Genomic DNA, 22,515 nt, shown 5'->3' with positions numbered 1-22,515 from the left:
TTTTTTAAAAAGATAAGTTTTGGGGCACCTGGGTGGCTCAGTCAGTTAGGTGTCTGGCTCTTGATCTCAACTCAGGTCATGATCTCACAGTTTGTGGGATCGAGCCCTGTATAGGGTTCTGCGCTGGCAGGAGTCTGCTTGGGATTCTCTCTCCCTTCGCTCTTCTCCTTCCCTGCTTGTGCTCTCTCTCTCTCTCTCTCTCTGTCTGTCTCAAAGTAAATAAATAAAACATTAAAAAAATAAGTTATGTATTCATCTGTTGCATCTTTCCCAACTTTGTACTATGCTCCATTTTTTGCTTTTCCTTCCAGCTCTCTGAAAGACAATTAGACATGATTTAATGTCACAAAGTTACTGATGATTTATATTTACTCAGCAATTAATGTTTCTATAAGTTTATTTATTTATATTTGACTTTAGAGAGAGAGTGTAAGCAGCATAGGGAAATAAAGAGAATCATAAGCAGGCTCAGTACGGAGACTGACACAGGACTTTAACCCACGACCCTAGGATCATGACCTGAGCCGAAATCAAGAGTTGGAAACTCAACCGACTGAGCCACCCGGGTGCCCCTCTATAAATTCTTTAAAATACACAAGGTAATAAAAAAAATGTGTTTGTTTTCTTTGACTTAAAAATAGCCAACTATAAATTTGAATGTTTTTTATAACATTATAGGGAATTACATGTTTACAAACATTTGCTTTTTTTCTACTTTGTTCTTCATAATAATAGCTGTTATTTGTTGAGCGTCAAGTATATGATCAGTGTTTCATGTACTGCATGCCTCACAGAAATTTTGCAAAGTAAATACTGCTGATGAAGAAACTTAATTTCTATAAGATTAAGTAACTAGCTCAAGTTCACACTACTAGAAAGTAATGACTAATGACTAATACTAATGACTAATACACATCAATCTGATTCCAAAGTCAATGCTCCTAGCTACTCAGTTCTTAAAATTGTTAGCTTACAGCTTTCATGAGGTACCCAAGAGAAATGGAAGCCTATGTCTAAACAAAAACTTGTGTATAAATATTCATCACATCATTATTCAATATAGTCAAAAAGTAAAAACAACTCACATGTCCATCAAATGATAAATGGATCAGTAATATGTGGTTTATCCACAGAATGAAATATGAATTAGCAAGAAAAAATAATGTACTGTTACATGCAACAAAATGGATGAAACTTGAAAACATCACGCGAAGTGAAAAAAACCAGTCACAAAACAAAACAAAACCACACTGTAAGATTCAATTTATATGAAATGTGCACAAGAGGCAAGTCTCTAGAAGTAACTAGCAGATTAGGGGTTGCCTATGGCTGAGTGAGGTTGGGAAGAATAGGGAGGTGACTACTAAAGGGCACAGAATTTCTTTTTAAGATAATAAAAATATCTTAAGTTGATTGTGGTGATAGTCGCACAACTTTGTGGATATACTAAGCTCTACAGAATAGTGCACTTCAAATGGATAAACAGTATGGTATATGAATTGTATCTCAATTGAGCAGTTAAAAAAATCAAAATAAATAAATATATCCTTTAAAAAAAAACTCTCATGATACTTTAAAAGATAGGTAAAGAATAACAGCCATGAAAGTCTTTCTAGCCAAACCATGCTATACAAAATCAACATGCTGAAAGACTTTGATTCACTTCGATGAATGACAAATTTACATTCAAAACAGGGTTATGGTTATAAAGTATTAACCACCAAACACTACATTGAAAAAATAAACTTGGGGGAATATATTACTTCTAGCTTAAATTTCTGTCCATAAAAAGTCAGTTTTCTATACTCCAAGCTAATAATGTTTTATTAATGCTAGCAATCAGTTACTCTGGAGCTAATTTTTAATTTCATTCTATAATTTCCTTAGTCATAACCTGGGGCAGCTTTTGCATATCAGCCTAGATATTACAAAGGAACATGTCTGCCAATTGCAAATTAATCAATTCCATTTACCTTTGTGATAAGTCCACTCTTAGTTACAAAAATATATTTTTGTATACTTATAATTTTTTTATTAACTATATAATAAACTATTTCTAGTAATAAAAGAACAGATAAACTAGAGTTAAGCCTAATGTTGTCTGGCTACATAATTCAAATCAAACATATTCTGATGTAGGGGCGCCTACAATTGTAGGTAGCTCAGTTGGTTAAGCATCTGACTTTGGCTCAGGTCATGACATCATGGTTTTTGGGTTCAAGTCGCATGTTGGGCTCTGTGCGGACAGTTCAGAGCCTGGAGTCTGCTTCAGATTCTGTGTCTCCCTCTCTCTCTCTCTCTCTCTCTCTCTCTCTCTGCCCCTCCCCCACTCATACTTTGTCTCTCTCTTTCAAAAATAAATAAACATTAAAAAAGCCTTCTGACGTAAAATACATTTTATTAACTTTTTGTTCTATAAATTTTACCCTATCAAAGACAAAGGAATGCACTAGGTCTTTTCTTTTAGAAAACCAGAAACTATACATTTTAATGTTGGTATGAGAAATCAGGATACATTATTATTATTATTATTTATAAAACTCTTATGTAACAGAAAGGAAAACAAATTGTGATTTATATTAGAAAGTTAACAATATATTTCTAATTTTGAGATAGTGGAGAAAATTTATCTCTACCCCCTCCTCTCTTAACCTTCTATAGAAAAAGAAAGGCAATAAGAAAATAAAAGGAGGGGCGACTGGGTGGCTCAGTTGGTTAAGCATCTGATTTCAGCTCAGGTCATGATCTCATGGTAAGTGGGTTCGAGCCCTGCATTGGGCCCTGTGCTGGCAGCTAGCTCAGAACCTGAAGCCTGCTTCAGATTCCGTATCCCCTCTCTCTCTCTGACCCTCCCCTGCTCACATTGTCTCTGTCTCTCTCTCAGAAATAGATAAAACATTAAAAAATTACAAAAAAAAAAAGAAATTATTTAAAAGAAAAGAAAAGGAAACCCTGTCATCGGTAAAATGAGAAACACTTAAGCGTGATACATAAGAAGAAGGGCCACCAAGGGAGTGGAAATTCCACCAGGATTAGAGATGCCATGGAGATAAGATACCTCAAGATGCAGATTTGAGCCCAGGACTTCCAGGTGCAAAATTCGTAAAGATAGGTGGCATAACCTGAGGAAAAAAACCAGGAATGCCCTCCTTGCTCAGAATAAGACTGTAGAGCAAAACTTGACTGTGTCAGTTTTCCTGAACCACCCCCAGGAGTGGCAGAGAACGTAGGACGAAATGAGGAAATGCACAAGAATGCTGTCTTTGCTGCAGACCTCTGAGAGAGAGGAAAGCATAAAAAAATAAGCTGTCCTGCAACTGCCAATCACTGTCAAGCAAACAACAAAAGCGAAACCAGTTCACATTCATGGAGACACATGCATGTTACCTGCGGGGCTATCCTCTGGGCCAAGGAGACCTCCTAGCACCCACAGAGCACTCTTTCGGCCCTTCCCCCAAACCCCATTCCAAAACCCTAGAAACTTCCTCAAAGTGGTGTCTTTTTGCATGTTTGTGAGATGACTAATGCATGCTAATGAGGATGGGGGCGAGCTACCAGAGGAACCAATCATGTGATTAGAAGATTGGGACTTTTAGCTCCGCCCCTCTGCCTCTGAGGAGGGGAGACATTAGAAGTTGAGTTGCTCATTAGTGGTCAAAGATTTAATCAATCATATTTACCTAAGGAAGGTTCCATGAAATTTTCTTTCTTTATAGAATTCAGAGATTTTTCTGGGTCGCTGAACACATGGAGGTACCAGGGGGATGACCGGTCCTTTGCATTATGCAATCCCTTCCACCTGACTGTTTCTGAGTTGTGTTCTTTTATAATAAGCCAGCATTCCAGTAAATAAACTGTTTTCCTGAGCTCTTGAGTGGTTCTAGCAAATGACTGATCTTCAGGAGGAGGTCCTATGAATCTCTGATTTGTAGCGAAGTTGGACAGGAGTTACAGGTCACCTGGGGACATACCATTTGCGACTGACATCTGCAGTTTGGGTGGGGACGGGGAGTGAGACACTCTTATGGGACTGAGCCCTTCATCTGTAGGAACTGATGACATCACCAGATAACTAGTTTTAGAACGGAGTCACATTGTAGGATACTTAACTGGTACCTGAGATTGCCTGGCATGCAAAGCCCACACATTTAGTGAGTACAAGTATTGAGCATTGAGTACACGGAAAACAGAGTAGCCTTTTTCCTTTTCAATCACCATACCATATGATCACTCAGTTAATCTGATAAATAGAGCAAAACCCTGATAACAATACCTGTAAATTATAATACAAGATAGGAAATTATAACTAATCATACATACAAAAGTGAATGTAAGTATCCTATATAAAACATTGATATAGTTACTAATAAATCAAAAGAAATAACAATGGCTTAGAGATATTCCTAGCACGCAATGATGGCTTAATATTAGTATATCTCCTCTGTTCCTCCCAGTTCAACAAACCGCTCCACCTTCTTGTGCAGGGCCATTCACGTCCCTGAGATGTAATGGGGAAGGTCAGAGTGAACAGATTTGCCCATAGTGGGTGCCTGGCCATAGGGCTGCTTTTAACTCTGGCAAAGTGCATACTGTTGCCATCAATGACCCCTTCATTGACTTTAACCTATATGATCTACCTGTTCCAGTATGATTCCACCCATGGCATATTCAGTGGCACAGCCAAGACAGAGACTGAGAAACTTGTCACCAATAGAAAAAACCCAATCTCTATCTTCCAGGAACAAGATCCTGCCAACATCAAATGAGGTGATGCTGGTGCTAAATACATTGTAGGGCCCACTACTGCATAGTAGTATCTTCACTACTGTGGAGAAGGCTGAGCTTGAAGGGTTTAGCTAAGAGAGTCATTTTCTCTGCTGATGCCCCCATGTTTGTGATTGGCATGAACTACGATAAATATGTCAGCAATGCCTCCTGCACCACCAACCGTGTGACCCTCTGGCCAAGGTCATCCATGGCACTGTGGAATAATTCATGACTACAGTCTATGCCGTCACTAGCACCCAGAAGACTGTAGGTGGCCCCTCTGGGAAGCTGTGGTGTAATGGCCAAGGATCTGCCCAGAACATTATCCCTGCTTCTACTGGCTCTGCCAAGATTGTGGGTAAGGCCATTCCAGAGCTGAATGGGATGCTCATTGGCATGGCCTTCTGTGTCCTCACTCTTAACTGTCAGTCATGTATCTAACCTGTCTTCTGGAGAATGCAAATGCAATGACATCAAGAAGGTATCTGAAGGCCTCCTCAAGGGCATCTGGGCTACAATGAGGACTAGGCTGTCTCCTGCAACTTTAACTATGACACTCACTCTTCCACCTTTGATGCTGGGGCTGGCATTGCCCTCAGTGACCACTTTGTCGAACTCATTTTCTGGTACAGTAATGAATTTGGCTATAGCAACCGGATAGTGAACATTATGGTCCATGTGGCCTCCATGGAACAAGAGTCCTCTGGGCCACAAGCCCTAGAGAGAGCACAATTGGGCGAGACAGTCTTTCAACTGCCAGGGAGTCTTTGTCCCAGCTCATCCCCTAGTACGTGAGAATCTCTCAACCTCTATGTTGTTTTCATGGCAGACCCCCCTAAGGAAGGGAAAGGGCTTTGAGAGCCGTATTGTATCACGTAAATTACATCAATAAGGTACCTGTAACTGGCCAACAATTTTATTTATTTAAGAAAAATGCATTTTATAACATGTCAATAGGTCAGAAAGGAAAAACAACATGTATGATTAGATTAGCAGATAATGCAAAAGCATTTGCCACAACCAGCTTAAAAACACTTAAAGTAGAAAAAAGAATAAGTCTGTAGTATGGCAAAGAATATCAGACTAAAGCTAATTGTCAGTACTGATACACCAGGTATCCTTGGTAACTAAAAATATATACAGTAAAACCAGGGAGAAGATAAGGATGAATGGAAATGATTTCTTGTCCAATAGAAAACACAGACCTTTTCAAAACCTGCCTTTCACTTATCTGTCTCTTCGAGGACCTTCTCCTACTCAGCAATGGGACTAGGGTGAAGTAAGAGAGGCCTCTCCAGTGTAAAATTTAAGGATGCCATCTTGGATGTAAAAGTACAATGCTGGCACTTGCACGACCCTGCCAGGAAGCACCTCTTCAATTTCTGTGCCTTAAGAGCCTTCCTTGTCTTATTTTAGTCCCAGCCCCGCTCAAATTCCCTCTCCTGCATATTCTGCCAGCTCCTTCTCCCCTGACAGGCTCATGCCGGCCATCTGCAGAGAGCCAGGCCCCCATCTCCAGGACTTTGGAATCAAGTAGCAGTCTGCTGTGGCCCACGTTTCTGAGATTTCCAACTTCTCCAACTGACCAAATCCTGATGCAATCCTCTCAAATCTTCAGTGCTTTTTCCAAAGAAATCGACTTCACAAAGAGCCAACACTTAATCTCCAAAGACCAGATCCTCTTCTATACACAACATATCCCAATTTAAAAGTTGGAAAAATCAGTTTTTAGATATTTCTTATATATCGCGTTAGGGTCTCAGGCAAAATCTTATTTTAACAATTTATTGTGCCACTGTTCTCTCTAGTTCAAAGAATTTTAAGAGTAAAAGAAGATAATGCATATGAAAAAAGTTAAAACAACTACACAAATTGCAACTGTTATTAGTTATTCTTTCCTTTTTAATCTAAAAGTATTATAAGCTATGGTCACCTATACATTATTAGAATGGAGCATATTACAAGAGGAAAAAACTATGTTTGAAGGTATATGAAAACCTAATACTTAGAGCTTTGGTAAAGTTGATTGAATAGTGTTACAATAGCTTTACTTTGCATAAATCTACAAAAGACATCATCCTATGACCTAAATCCAGGTGCTTTCTATGTGTTCAAAGAAATAAAAGCCGACAGTAGTAAAGCAGTCCATTTTAATTATGCTCCATGGTGTTTTCTCCTTTGAGAGGTTAATTTCTTGCTATTGAACATATTCCTCAAAATACATCTGAGGCTTATCATATTTAAATGTTCATCTATGGAATCATTTCACAGATACATCCATCTCAAAATGAGTTAACTTTTCTGAAACTATTTTGCATACAACCAAGATAGGCCTACTGTACACATAAATAATCTAATTTATAGTCATGAATACAATATATTTTAAAATATCAAAACAATAAATTTTTAAGGTAAGTAGAACCATCATCTCTATCTTATCAATAAATTTCTACCTAAAATATCACTGAGTTCTAGCAAGTATTTTGAAGTATGGTAATGATCAATATCTGTTAAGTAACCTTTCTAAAATTTTCACTAGTAGACCACTCACCTAATTGCATCATTGGTCTCTGAAACAGCTCTCAGGTACTGCCTCAAATAAAAATAATTAAAGCAGTATTTCCGAATTCGATAGCCTCGCCATTGCTTCTGAATCTATTGAGGTAAACACAAAGATAAAATATACCCGTGAACATTTTTAGTGAAAACATTACTAGGTCTTGAAAATCAAGGCAATGATGGAGGATACCTCACATCAAATAAAGTCTTAGGCTTTTCCACTTACATAACAGTATATGTAGTTGCAAATGGAAATTGTACTCAGACTTATTATAAAATATTAAGAAATAGAACATACTTACTGGTTATTGTAGTTTAAAATATTTATAATTTTTCATAAACACTATATGTGAAATTACCTACTGAACAATTAAAAATTTGCTTTATCAATCTCTACCACTTCTATTTCCTGACCAAATGGAGTTTTTAATTTTTCATAATCCACTGGCTTGAAGATTGTATTTGGTCTCACTGAAATCAATTTTCATATGGGCTTTTAAAATTTCCAAAAATCTTTAAACAAAATGTTATCTTACATCTTCATCATGACATTTCAATGGTTCTTTAGCAGTAACGACAACTACCATTTATTGAGTTTTTATTTTATGTGAGGCATTATTCTAAGAGTTTTGCTTTTATTTGGCCATTTAGTCTTTAGAGCACTCTTACGAGAAATATTCTTATCTTATTTACAGATGAGGAAACTGCTAAAAAGAGAAGTTGTACAGTTTCTCCATAACTGCATGGCCATTGGTGATGGGTCTAGGAATTACACCAGGACGCCAGAGCCCATTCTCCAAACCATCACCGTACAGGACTGGGCACACTGAAATGCAAGTGTCAATAAATGAACGTTTCTGTTGAAAGTACCTAGGGTTTTTTGTTTTTAGATGAGAGGCATATTTCGGGGCTCTAAGAGAAACCACTTAAGTGGGCTACTCGATGTCTTAGTATGCTCTAGAAATCATGAGAATCAGCCTCCTTATGTTTTATCTTTGCTAAGATAATCTCTATCGGAAAAACTCAAAGCAAAAAAAATAATAATGCATAGATCTTATTTTTTGGAAAAAAATAAACAAGCCAAAACACCTCAATTTCTTTAAAGGAGAGAGAAAGAAGAAAAAGGAAAAAACGAAAAATATTAACTTAGCCTGGCATGAATACTTAGCCTCATTCCCAAAAATGTTACGGCAGTTTACATGTAATTTTGAATTATTCAGATTTTATGAGTGACTCTCTTTTTGGATATGAAGTCCTTCCAATGTTTTGCACAGCTAGCTAAGCTAGGAACACACACCTGCTAAACATTATTTAATAGGAAAGGGTGATTAATTTAGATACTCCACATTTGTCCATTGGGTTTTATCCCCCAGGTCTACGTTTTTTAAACTAAATATGTTGAGCTTAAAATTTTTTTTATAATTTGAATGCAAGATCAATAAGAATAAACAGGAAAAATGTTTTACTTGAATGCTGTATTTTTCTGTGTTTTAAAACATGACCATTTAAAGGGTATTTTACAACCTGCAATACAGCAAATTTTAAGTTCGGAAGAACTGGTTTAGTCAACCTCCCAGTATGAGAATGACTACAAGAATTGAAGACATGCAGCATAGCTTGTTAAGAACAATGGAATCAGAGATAATAATTCTAGAAAGTAAAGTAGAACAAACAAGTAGAACAGCAACCTAGTGTAAAAATGGTATAAAAGGTGTCTTTCCAAATATTTTTCAAATGATCTTATTTTAGAAATTCATGAAATAAGAAAAGTCAATTTTTCTAAGGTTATATGCTAATTTTAGAAACTGTCTCCCTCTAATTTGACCAAAATTATATCAGAGCCAACAACAAAAGATGAGGAATTGATACAAACCACTTTCCTAATGAAAAAGAATAATCAATTGGAATATGTATAAGTATATAAATCATACATGCAAATAAGTGAATATTTTCCTGGCTCATCTAATTTAATCATTACAGTATTATTTTGAGGTAAAGATTATTATTACTCTCATTTGATAGAAGAGGACATGGATTCCTAGGCTAAATGATTGCCTACAGTCATACAGAGAGTTGGATAGCTTCAAATATTTCACCATACTTTTATTGCATGTACAGTAATAACTGTATTAAAGAAGAGAAGAGTTTCAAACAATAGTACTGACACAAAATCCATCATTGGCAATAGACGTGACTCAGGAAGAATGGGAAAATATTAGAATATCAAATAGTGTTAAGGAAGGAACTATTATAACCTGAAAACATCATTAAATTCTAAATAAAATAAGATTAAATGTGCCAGAAAATATAAAAGATGCATGCCGGAGTACTGAGAAGGAAAAAGGAAAGCTGTTGATTTATAATTAGGTCACACTAGAGTGGTGGGTACCCATTCTGAGAAAAGAAGTCTGAAAGGACAAAAATAAAATTGAATCAACAATCAATGCCAATAGGAAGGATACCTAAAGAAGCCAGTGCCATGGGCTTCTTCCCACTTTCAAACCAGGCAAATACTAGAATCAGCACCAAACACTTCCAGACTGTCCACAGTTGCTATGTTCTCAGGGTATCTTCCAATATTCAAACTCCCTAGACCTCTACTCCAAGGCAGGCTAAAATTCTCCTTCAAGACAAATCCTTTTATTCACAATTGGATATTAAAGTAAATACTGAGCAAGTAATGGTTAAGTCATCCACATTAAATTATAATCAATCTTTAAATGGCTTTGTTAGCGGTAGTAGGTAAAAGTAGAAACTGGTTGTTGGACTGGTGAAGACACTGCCATCCAGTGAAGTGAAGGATCTAAAATTTATTGAGCTCATGAATTCTCCAGGTATTATGTTAACTGCTCTAATTCTCATGATAACCTTGTGCATAGGCCCAGGCTCTTTTCACTAAAACATCTTATGGATGCACTACCTAAAATGGAAAAGTCTGTGTACGTGTTCTTTCATTTAGAAGGTACCATTTTCCTATATTGTAAGGAGCCCAGTTTAACAATCACTAACTGACATAAGATAGAATACTGTGGAGACTCTACTATCCTTTCTATTCGAAGAACAAAGGACATCTCCAATTTTACCTAAATTTCCTGTTGATATCCTAGTACTAGTGAATAAACTTTTTAATTAAAAAGTTCTTTGAGTAGGCAAGATGCTTTTCCGTAACATTTCTTAATTTCAAGGTGAATGGGTTATGACTTCAAAAAAAAAAAAAAAGAAGAAGAAGAAAGGCTAGTATTCATGTCCTTCAAAGTAATTAGCAACTTTCAGAAGTGATTGGTATAAAACAATTATTGTCATTGATCAGCTCTGAATAGATAATTTTAAACAAAGTCATTGTGTGCTCAGCACATTACAGCTTGTTAACGGGCAAGTTCTAAATGACCTCTTAAGCTAGTCAAATCAATGATGCATATTCCTCATTAACTAACATCAAAATGTAAGTGGTTTTATAAATAATGTTTATTTTAAGCACTAAAACAAATGGCAAAATCTTGATATACCAAAAGCCATCTGCTCATAGAAAAGATTTTCCCTCTATTGGTTTACTTTTATTCCTCAAAATTCACAGTAACCTTAATGTTATCAAAAGAGAAAAACCATAATGCCTCTCACCTAAAATTAAAATGAAGACATGGGAATTTTCTATTACTGATAATAACCTACCCAGTATTAATGCTCTAAATGTATATGAGAGCATATAAGTGGAACTCTTACTCGTGATACTCTCATTATTTAGAATTTCAACATTCTAGATTATACAGTAAGATCAGAAAAGTAGAAAAGTTTACTAAAGTTTCAAAGGTGTTTAAAAAACAGTAATATCCAAATTTCATACTCTGTGTTGATGCATTATCATGTCAGAAACATACACATATGAATGGAAATCTTAACTACATATTTTTAACTAATAGAAGACTCTGGATACTCATTCCATCTGCAGTTTCTTCTCCTTAATATTGTTTTCCCATTCTGATTTTATACTCCTTTGCTCTACAAATGTATTTAATCATTTCACAATGATATTGGTACTAGAAATAGCAGGAGTGGAGAAGAGATATTCTTTTGCATGGCGATCCATCATTTAAATATCTGTCCATCATCAGGCAAAAGCTTGGGGTGGTCTGTATAATCCTTTTCCTCTTATTCCTTAGGCTGACATTTTGGGATATCTTTCTCTGTGTGAATAAGACTGTGTCTTATTTATTTTGTATTCCTAGAGCCTAACATAAAGTCTAGTGTATAAGAGAACTTCAGTATTTTTTTCCTGAATTACTTTACCTGTTTATCCATCTAATCATGGAGTCATTATTCTAACCATACATACTTTATAGTGTTATAAATATGAAAATAGGATTATAAACGGTGTAGGAGATTGAAATGAATCCTTATATATCTGACACATATTTAACTATTTTTTAAGTAAAGCCACCATATAATCGTTTCTCACATATTTATTTTTAGACATAAGTGGGAAACAAAAGAAAATGGTTATTTAATGTTTCAAGCTAAATTAATGTTTGTAAATTAAAATTTGTATTACACAAATCCAGGCCTGTAAGAAGAAAGAACCAATAACATTATGGTCACTTTGCAAACCAGCTGTTTTAAGTGATCTGTAATCTAATGATCCTCTCGTTATTGCAGTCTTTTAATTTTCCTAAGGTGAGGATTTCTATCTGAACTAAAATGTTTTGGGGCACTAATTTCAAGAGAAATCATTTAAAATAACTGAAATAATAAAGGATCAGATAAGACTCTCTGAGTTCCAGAAGAATATCATCACATAATACACACGATGGATCAGTAACATGTACAAGCCTTACAAGATAAAAGGAATTCTACTTGAAATAATCAATTATACCTGTAGTTTCCTTTAAAACTCTGTAAGATCATGATTATTTCCATTTTTCATTCCTCACGGATTTTCAAAGTGAGAAGAAAAAGTCTGACGGACCATATTTTTTAAGAGATCTCCAAGATACTGAACAGTAGCACTTCCTGAAATTTACATTCATTTGATACGGTGCCAGGTGTTGTAGGAGAGACAGACAAAGTGGACTCAAGATGTAGAAGACAGCCCAAGGGAGGCTGTTCAGAAAACAGTATAAGGAACGTATAATTTTCAGGGAGTTTACCTTTGTTAACTTCCAAATTCCGTGACAGATTACGTATCCTCATTATGTTTAGTTGACTAAACACCAGTATATTCTAAGAGTTTATGTATAGAGAGATTAGCAGTTGAAAACAGCAGTCCTAGGGTTATGACGGAGGATGAATTCTGATGCTAGAAGAGCGATAGGTAAAGGCCACACCGCTTGACTATCCTTTTACAAGGAGAGGTTTGTCATCCTAAGCTAGCCAAAATTCTGCCTGCAAGGGAAAGCTCGTAACACTCAACTTCGTCTCCTGCTAATCGTCACTAAGTTTAGAATTCCCTGAGTAAAATGTAGTACTGGTAAGACACTCATGAATTGTGAGAATCAGGAAAATTTGAGCATGAGTAATAAAGTTTCCATAAGTGCTCAGTCCGGGGTACACATAATTGTTCTCATCAAGATGCTGAGCAAACGAGAAGACTGGCAGTAAAGATCAGAGTACAAATGGTCACAAGTAACACAAATGTGGGCAGCGGACCTCTTGGGTTCAATTCCTAACACTATCACTTATGAGCTGTGGGACCTCGGGCAAGAAAACTTTCTGTGATTCTATTTCCTAATCTCTCAAATTGAAAACATGATACCTACCTCTAAGAGTTGGTTGTGAAGATTACAGAGAAGAGTTAAAATATTTACACAACTTAGACTGGTACCCGGAAGGGAGTAACACCTATGTAATTGCTAAGTCATTATTATTATTTACTAATGGTTTGACTAACCAAGAGAAGATACGGTATTTCAATCTTTTTCTTTACTGGCCTCAGAGACATATAGCTCCCACTGGCAATCGGGAGCTTAGTTTGACTAAGGTGTACTCAGATATATGCCAGCTATATTGGGTACACACACACACACACACACACACACACACACTGAGGTCATAAGTGTGAGAATCTGGAGTCATCCTACTGGGGAAATAAGAGCCTCAAAGACAAGGTTGAGGCTGACTATATTCACCTGAGATGCTAAGCCCAGTGTTTGGTGAACCTGAGGTGACACCCAGTTAGAAGCTGACTGGCATCAGAAATGGAGGGTCAGTTCTTTGCGAGGCTGTAAAAGGATACACAATTGCATATCTAAATCGGATACAGAGAGAAATGAGTTTAGCAACTGAATCAGTTCATGACATTTGTATAAGATACTAAAAGTTGGGGCGCCTGGGTGGCTTAGTCGGTTAAGAGTCCGACTTTCGCTCAGGTCGTGATCTCGCGGTTCGTGGGTTCGAGCCCCGCGTCGGGCTCTGTGCTGACTGCCAGCTCAGAGCCCGGAGCCTGTTTCAGAGTCTGTGTCTCCCTCTCTCTCTGGCCCTCCCCTGCTCATGCTGTCTCTCTCTCTCTCCTGGAAATAAAACATTAAAAAAAAATTTAAAAAGATACTAAAAGCTGTTCAAAAAGAGAGAACTAAAAAAAAAAAAAGTAGGGGGCCAAATTTAGAGGAGATCCACAATGGAATAGCCAAGAAGCTGGAAGAAAAACAGAACTCTAATCTGGAGTAAAGTCGAATTAAAGACCAAAAGGCAATAAAGTGTCCTGCAGAGAAATAGGAGGAATAAGGCCCCAAGAGCTAATATAAAAATTTATTGAGCAATTTATTGCGGTATTAATTGTCTGTCACTGGCCTAGCAGCATATCAGTAACAGATTTTGAAAAGGCATACTGTGGGTTTTGATAGTAGCTTGTATCATAGCAAACCTCCTTCAAACCTGTACATGCTCTGGTACTTTAGAAAGGTCCTAAAGTTCATGAGATCTTCCATTCATGTGAGAATTGCAGTAACCAAATATCACCTTACCATATCCAATTTATCTCTAACACGTGACCTCATCAGATTCTCAAAAAAGTCTGAAAGTCCTAAATAATTTCCAAAGACACTGAGGGACTTAAACAAAAAGTACTTAAAACAAATGACCTTTTAACTCCTTGTTTAGAAGAGAATGGGCCAACATTCATGATTTATTCAGGGACATTTATTTAACCACCTACCATAAGTCAGGAACTGTAGATGCAAAGACTAAGAAGATAGGATCTGGGCCCCAAGGGACTTACAGTGTGTGGGGGGTGGAAATAGGCATGTAAATTAGTAAGGATAATAAAGTGTTACAGGTTCTATAATAGAAGTATGTCGATGGTAAAACAGGATATGAAAAGAGAGAGTGATCAATTCTACATGGGCAGGGGGGTCGTAAGGTCTTTAGGAGAAGGTGACCCTTTAAAAAATAAACGCAGCAAATCGGGATGTGAATACCTATTATATTAAAAAAATCACATACCTATAATTTATTCTTCGTTATAAAAAAAGTGGCCTCTGTACAGGAATGGATAGGTTAAAAAAAAATTTCTAAAATCCCTCTCTTTTCAGGAATTCTCCACTAGCCTCTTTGGCAATTGATGTTAATTTATGTGTCAGGCTGAGGGTCAACAGTCAAACATATAATCTGTAATTGGCTCAGTACATACAGCAAATTAAGACCAAAGTTTTCTTTTCTATCATATGTGAAAATCCTATTCATGATTTGAATCTACATATATATCTGTCTGAATATTATTGGCCATATAAATTTTTGGTAGTTATCTATGACTCTTAGAAATTCTTCTTCCTGGACATGCACAGCCAACCATATTTAAATCATTTAAGGGATAGTTATTATGAACAAGGTTACTCGGTAGCTGATGAACTGAAAAGGCAGAGGTGTCAGTATCAGAAGTACAACTTCAGTGAGAGGTATCCAGCCAGGATTGTAACGTTCTGATGTGCACAACATGAAGGGGTGTGGACCAAACACCAATCTCTTCAGCCACTCACTCCTACAGAAAGCAAAGTCTTCCGAGCCCCATCTTGCAAAAATTCACTTATTACAGATAAATTTAGTTCTGGTCACTGTGATCAACCAGCGCTAAAATGTTATCTTTGCTAGGCAATCATTTTGTCCTCCATGCAAGTAAGCCTCACTCCTGACTCCTCATCTTAGGAACGTGTAGTAAGTACTTAGTCTATTACTAAGTCAATTCATCCAAACCTCTGAAGGCAGTCTTTGCACATCTTCCTAAGAAAAGTGTTTTTATTATAAATTCCCACAGTAGTGTTTACATCCCCCACATAGCTCACAAAAATTCCTATGCATCTTTAGTGGATCAGCTCAAGTCTTCTCTCCTGGAAAGTATCAAATAAAAAATAAATCCAGACATAGCAAGAGAGACTTTATTTGAAAGAATTATTGCAAGGGAGAGAGAGTGCGTTATCACCACAATAAATGGATGGGACTATTGCCAGAGGTAGAGCACTTTGACCATAAGATCTGCAAGTATATCAAGAATTAGGCAAAAAGAGTTTTTCTTTTACAGGAAGATATAAACAAGGCTAGAAAGAACCTGGCATGGGGAAGTGGGATGAAAGGCATAATTGTCCAGTAGATCAGAGAATGTTTTACTGGGAAGTGAGCCTATTCTCAGGAAGAGGTATTCTATTCTGGTTAACTTCATGGATCTGGGGGAAGGAGAGAACCTTAACCACAGTTTGGTTAATAAACTTGTTTTTCCAATTGATCAATGGGGATAAGCAGTTCTGCTAATCATTTGTGAGGTAAAGAATGGAAAATTAGGAAGGTGGGCCCTGGCCTTGTCATAGATAAACAAGGGGCAAATCTGTGCCTTTTATCTAAGCCTTGTGGTGAAGGGTCTGCCCCTCCACCCCCGGCCTATAAGCTGTTTTTCCAGAACCCAAAGAGTGAAGGATTTAAGAAAAAAAAATTTTTTTTTAAATTTATTTCCGAGAGAGAGAGAGACAGCATGAGCAGGGGAGGATCAGAGAGAGAGGGAGACACAGAATCCGAAACAGGCTCCAGGCTCCAAACTAGCTGTCAGCACAGAGCCCGATGCTGGGCTCGAAGCCACGAACGGTGAGATTATGACCTGAGCCAAAGTCAGACGCTGAACTGACTGAGCCACCCAGGTGTCCCGAGAGTGGGGGGATTTTTAAAACTTTGTTGTTTTCCATGATCACAGGGCTCAGGAAAAGTTCAACATTGTCCACTGACATTAATCAAAAACAATTGACGTTAGGCGATGCTAGTAGGAAAGGCAGCTTGTAGTATGATGTTGGAGTAAGTAAAAAACTTGGTCTTCCAAGTGGTTTATATTGATGTGGGTTTCTTAGATACTTCTAATCTAGGTAAACAGAATCATGATTCAAGCCAGATAAAAATTCAGGGGCCCCTGGGTGGCTCAGTCGGTCATGCGTTCAACTTTAGCTCAGGTCATGATTTCATGGTTCATGGGTTCGAGCCCCACATGGGGCTCTGTGCTGACAGCTCACAGCCTGGAGCCTGCTTCAAATTCTGTGACTTCCTTTCTCTCTGTCCCCTCCCCGCTCATACTCTGTCTCTCAAAAATAAATAAACGTTAAAAAAAATTCAATAGGAAGACTGGGGGTAAATAACAAACAATAGAATGCATTTTTCTAACCCCATCTTCTGTGTCTCTGTCTCTCTCCTCTTGTGATCACTGGAGGCATCTAAGTCTTAGGTCATCAACTACTTTACGTTCTCACTCATCTATTGCTTTTTACTTTCCAGACACGTCTGACACAAAGTAAGCAGAAAAGAAGAAATCTAACAGTGTTGAAGTCTCAGATGTTACAAACAATCAAAATCTCCTAAATTCCCAGATTCAAGCATTGCCAATAAAAGAGGAGAATCACATTGTTTTCCTATAGTAATACATTACTAATAAAGGTAAATAGCCCATTGTAAATGTAAATAGCTACAGTCTCCATGTCTGGCTCAGAAAAAGAAGCAAGAAGACCTACTTCTTCCTCTTTCTTTTCCCCCTAAACCACAGAGAACAGAAAGGTGGACAGACAGAACATGGGGACTGTCCCTGGGCCAGGCTCTGCACACACCCATACCTGTAAAGAAAAGCACCCTTCCTAAAACAGTATAAAAAAATCAAAATAACATTAATTGATCTGCCATAGTTCAGCCCAGGACCATCAAAAGGTATTTTACTACCTTGCCTCACTCAAAATAAAATGCATTATTAGCAGGAGAACTCATAGATCAATGAAAGAGAATATAATAATACAACATAAGTTTTAAGAACGTTAATGAAATCCACCAAAGTAATTTCTAATTAGCTCGACAATTAAGCTATTACCATACTGTCCTAGACAAGAGAAATAATACTTTTGTTGGGCCCACTCCCAAAATCTGGGCAGAAACCAAGCCAGCTTCCCATTAGGAAAATAACACATAAAAATGAACACAGAGATGATACAAATAAAACTTCGAAGGTGGAAACTGACTTTATTACTGTTAAATCATATGAATAATTTCTAATTGATTTGTATTGGGCCGGCATCTTATATTCCAGAACCATGTTCATCTATTTATCACAATATTCTATATGACATATGGAAACTAATACATTGCTTCATTAATATTTACGGTCTTTCTCTAGTTATGGCTCAGAGATATTTAACATTCTAAAACATAAGCACTGATAATTACATGTTTTACATTTTACACTAATTTTTAACACTGCCAAGATTATTTAGTATAACTAACTTTTTAACTATGTACTCTTTTCTCTCTAACCATTAGCATATCAATCAAATTTGCATTATTCTGGCTTGCTCCTTTTATTAAAAGCGAATTCAGGGCACAATTGACTTTTCATTTGTTTAACAAGTGAAGAAATATTTACCCTGACAGCCATTGCGTTGTAGAGATTCATCTTCATAGCACAAAACGCTAACTGTGAATCAAGAAAAAAAAAGATGGCATATATTTCAGTTACACAAAGACAGTGCAGCCTATTTTTACATATAAAAGATAAGAATCTTTATACATAATACATAATAAGAGTTCTAGGCTTAGAAAAATGAAATCAAACTTTGTATTGAAAAGATAGGCTTCCTAATACATAATGCAGGCTTAACCAGAAAAATCTATGGTAGTCAAACTAGGAGCTAATGGAGATATATGATCATAAAATGCTCTCCGCTGAGTTTGATAATCAATGGTGCTCTACTGAGAATAGAATAACAAAGCAGAAATATTCACAAGTGCTGGTGACACGTAGTATTGTATGATTTATTCACTGGGGTTCTTTTAGCCAAAACTCACAGAAACATAAAAGGAATTCATATTTCAAGACGTCTGGTTTAATGAAAAATTCAAAGAAATGCTGTCTTCAGTTGAAATCGTTCAAGGATATGGATGCAGTGATGGAGCAAAATTGTGCCTTCCAACCATCTGTACAAAATGTTATGTACTTAGCTGCCTCCTGAGTAATCCTTGGGAATTTTGTTTCATTTAATATTCATTTTAACACCATAAAATCATAAATACAATGATATCATGTTACAGCAAATCCCCTGATATAGTGAAGACTTCCTAAGGTCTTATTTTCTTTCTAGTATAGACACATTTGTCTATTAACATACAAATCTCTGTTACACTACATAATCGTTTAGCAACATAGCTTATTTCAATGAAAACACTGCTTTAAATGAAGTTTCTGCATCTGTTATATCTTTTAGTCAAAAACATAAAAATTAACATAATACATGATGGTACAATAAACAGGAAAAGCAATGAAACATATTTTTAACATATTCTTATTCCATCAAAATGCATTTGACCAATATAACTTGAACTTAGGTAATAGGTGTTCTGTTTCAGGTAAAAATCAGAGGTAAGTGCCTTAACCTTTTACACAGGGGTTTTCTTCCCTGCAACAAACAAAAATTCATATAAAGGTTTTCACTGTAATTAGTATTGTTTGAATTGCCTGGTCTGATCCAAAGCAAATTGTCTGTGGAGAGCAGGAGGCCTGGATTATTTATCAACAGTCTGAGCAATTAAGAACCAGTTGGCTGCAATATGTTATTTACAAATGAACACAATGATGTTACTTTATTTTAAATTCTCTTTCTTCATCATAGCAAGCAAGGCATAATTCTTGGTGTTTGAGGTGAATTTAAAAGATTTACTTTAATACCATATTTCTTCGAGTCATATTGAGGCAGATACAACCACTGAATGTTTTCATACAGAAGAAACATATTAAAATTTACAGTTTTGAGACAGTGTGGGTTCAGAAAAAGATAACGTTTCTTAGCTTTATCATGCGGCTGCCCAGTTAGCGACACTGAGTGCGTGTGAGCCTTCCAGCAACAGAACTGAGTTCAGTTCCGGATGTTGCTTTTACCGGCCGTGTGGCTCTGAACAGATCCCTTAAAGTCTGCCCATCTTAGCTTCCATGCCCACAAAATGGAACAGTACATACTTCAGAGAGTTCAGGTGAAGATTAAAATGAGATGAAATATTTAAGGTGCTTGGGACACAGTTGATGATAATTAGAGAAGGGGTTTTCACACATTTTGGAGCTAAAAGTATGTAATTTAATAATTAAAGTTCCAAAATGTAAGAGGTTAAATTTTATTCTGAACAAAGAAGAAAAAAGAGAGCTAGGTTTAAAGTGTAAGCATTCTGAATTTTACAGCTAAAAGGTGGAATGGCACTTTGATTACCATGTACCATTCTCATTTGAACCACTACTTAGTATTAAATGTATTTGCTTTGGAAAGTAACAAAAATATATACATGTGCGAAAAGCAGAGCATGATCCTGATTATAAGAGGTACCTGGAACAGTCAAATTCACAGAGACAGAAAGTAGAATAGTGGTTACCAGGGGTTAAAGGGTGTGGAGAGCTATTGCTAAATGGGTGCAGGGTTTCCAGTTGTGATGAAGGAATAGTTTTGGAGATAGGCAATCATGATAGTTGCATAAAAAATGTAACTGTACCTAATACCACTGAATAATAATAGTACAGTTAAAAATGGTAAAAATAGCAAATTTTATGATACATGCATTTTACCACAATTTGAAAAAACACTAAAAGAATCATTGGTGGATGTGAATTGTTCATTTCCATGAACTATCTACGAGACACTTAGGCACTTTAAAATTTTGTAAAATTTCTTTCATCTAAGTCTTTTTATTTCCATTCTGAGTGATGGTACTATTTATTAGTGTTTGGGGGTTTTTTTTATTTCATTATGTAGTTAAAATATAAATCATACCAAAGATTTGTTCTTAAGATTATTTTCTAGAATTCTGTCCTAGAAATTTGTTTTTTCCCACTCCATGAAGTTGGATAAGCAAAGCCTATCTTAGCCACTAAATATTAATAATATATCCATGAATGACAAGCTATTGCAATTTCTCAGCAGACAACAGTCTTAAAATTTTTCTTACTATTTATTAAATTCCCATTTTACCATTAAGGTACCAGGTCTACTAAGACTAAAAATCTAGGCTGAAAATCAAGCATAAATGGTGATATTTTCATCGTAATGAAAACATGATGCTCAATTATAGATTTTTTTTCCCCAAATGTTTGTTGAAGAAACAAAGGAAGGGAAAGAGGAATGGAGAAAGAAAGAAAGAAGGATAAATAGAACTGTTATGTTGCCTTTATAACAAAGCAGGAAGAATTTCTGCGATGAAAAACAGCATTTCAATACTAAATCAACCATTTGTTAGCTGTATGGCCTTTGTCGTGTGATCCAGCTCAATTTTTAGAAGGCTGCTGAAACAAAAAAATTTTGGAGGATGTATTCCTTTTAAAATCATAATTTTTTGAGTGATTAATATCCACGTGAACCTTTTGGTCAGGGCTGCTATTCAGTGGGATTGGACCATGATTACTGATGGAAGCATGTTTCATATTTTGAGTTTCTCTCTGCTTCTTTTTCTGTCAGGTGAATTACAATGGGAGAGTGGCTGGGGATAAAGGAGAATCACTCTCTTAGAGGTCAAGTGTATTCAAACCTCACCATAATCAGGTCCCAATTTTTTACCCAAATTATCTCTCACCACTTCATTTCTTTAAAGCTCAATGTGATAAAATCACTATTTTTATTTCTTCACCTCCATGTCCATAGTAGTCTCCCTGCCTGAAATGTCTTATCATTCTTTGCTATAGCTGTCCAAATCCCATCTCTCCTGTTTTTCTTGCAAGCATTCATAGGACAAACTATCTTTTCTCGCCCACTCCAAGTACCATCAATTGGAGGAAGCCGGCGTTCTCCTAATTCCAAAGCATACTTTTCACAAACCAATAAAAGGGACTCCTTTATTTTTATTATTTTTTTAAATATTTTTATTTTATTTCTAGGAGAGAGAGAGAGTGTGTGAGCAGGGGAGGGTCAGAGAGGGAGGGAGTGACAGACTCTGAAATAGGCTCCAGGCTCTGAGCTGGCAGTCAGCACAAAGCCCGACAAGGGGCTCGAACCCACGAATCGCGAGATCATGACATAAGCGAAAGTTGGACGCTTAACCGACTAAGCCACCCAGGCGCCCCAAAGGGACTCCTTTAAAAAGGACAGCAACAGGGGCGCCTGAGTGGCTCAGTTGGTTGCACGTCTGACTCTTGATTTCAGTTCAGGTCATGGTCCCAGGATCATGGGATTGAGCCCCACGTAGGACTCCACACTTGGGATTCTGTGTCTCTCTCCCTCTGCCCTTTCCCCTTCTCATACTCTCTCTTTCTCAAATTAAAAATTAAATGGACAACAACAACAACAACAAAAACCAAAAGAACAAGAAGCCTTACTTCTTAACCTCCAGCTTTCCACATTTAGACCCTCTGTCCCTTTTTAGTATCGTCATCCCTCAGGTCTCATATTACTTAGCCTCCATCCTTCCTCCTCCTCACCTCTCCCTGATGGGCTCCAATCATCTGCTCTAAAGATTCTGACCCCAAGCTAATGGTCTCACTCTTCATCACAGCTCCCGCCATTATCTCAAGACTTTCCAAATTCATGTGGACAAAACACTAAATTACTAAATCCCACCACTTCCTGCTTTTCTCAGTCCCAACGGCCAACACTTCAGGGTACCTTACACTCCCCTCGCCATGTCCCAGACCTTGTGAACTAGGAATGTTCCCCCTCTTAAGTCTTAAACTCTTAATGCCAATTCCTCTCCTTCCGCTCTGGGTGGCTAATTCCTCTTCAAGGC

General features: G+C 36.8%; 1 protein-coding gene across 1 annotated transcript in view; it reads right to left on the bottom strand.

Annotated features, from left to right (window-relative positions):
- Window positions 1-22,515, bottom strand: part of SPATA17 (spermatogenesis associated 17) — a 181,913-nt gene that overhangs the window by 132,485 nt on the left and 26,913 nt on the right. Inside the window, exons 4-5 of the mRNA XM_077759492.1 lie at window positions 18,188-18,238; window positions 7,319-7,422 (exon numbers count right to left, since the gene is read on the bottom strand). Coding sequence (XP_077615618.1) covers window positions 7,319-7,422; window positions 18,188-18,238 — 155 coding nt within the window. The remainder of the gene's footprint in view (window positions 1-7,318; window positions 7,423-18,187; window positions 18,239-22,515) is intronic.

The sequence above is a fragment of the Crocuta crocuta genome, unplaced genomic scaffold, assembly GCF_008692635.1.
Source record: "Crocuta crocuta isolate KB4526 unplaced genomic scaffold, BGI_CrCroc_1.0 scaffold556, whole genome shotgun sequence".
NCBI classification, from domain to species: Eukaryota; Metazoa; Chordata; class Mammalia; order Carnivora; family Hyaenidae; genus Crocuta; species Crocuta crocuta.
The sequence above is the reverse complement of the archived record's forward strand: the minus strand, read 5'-3'. Positions and strand labels throughout refer to the sequence as shown.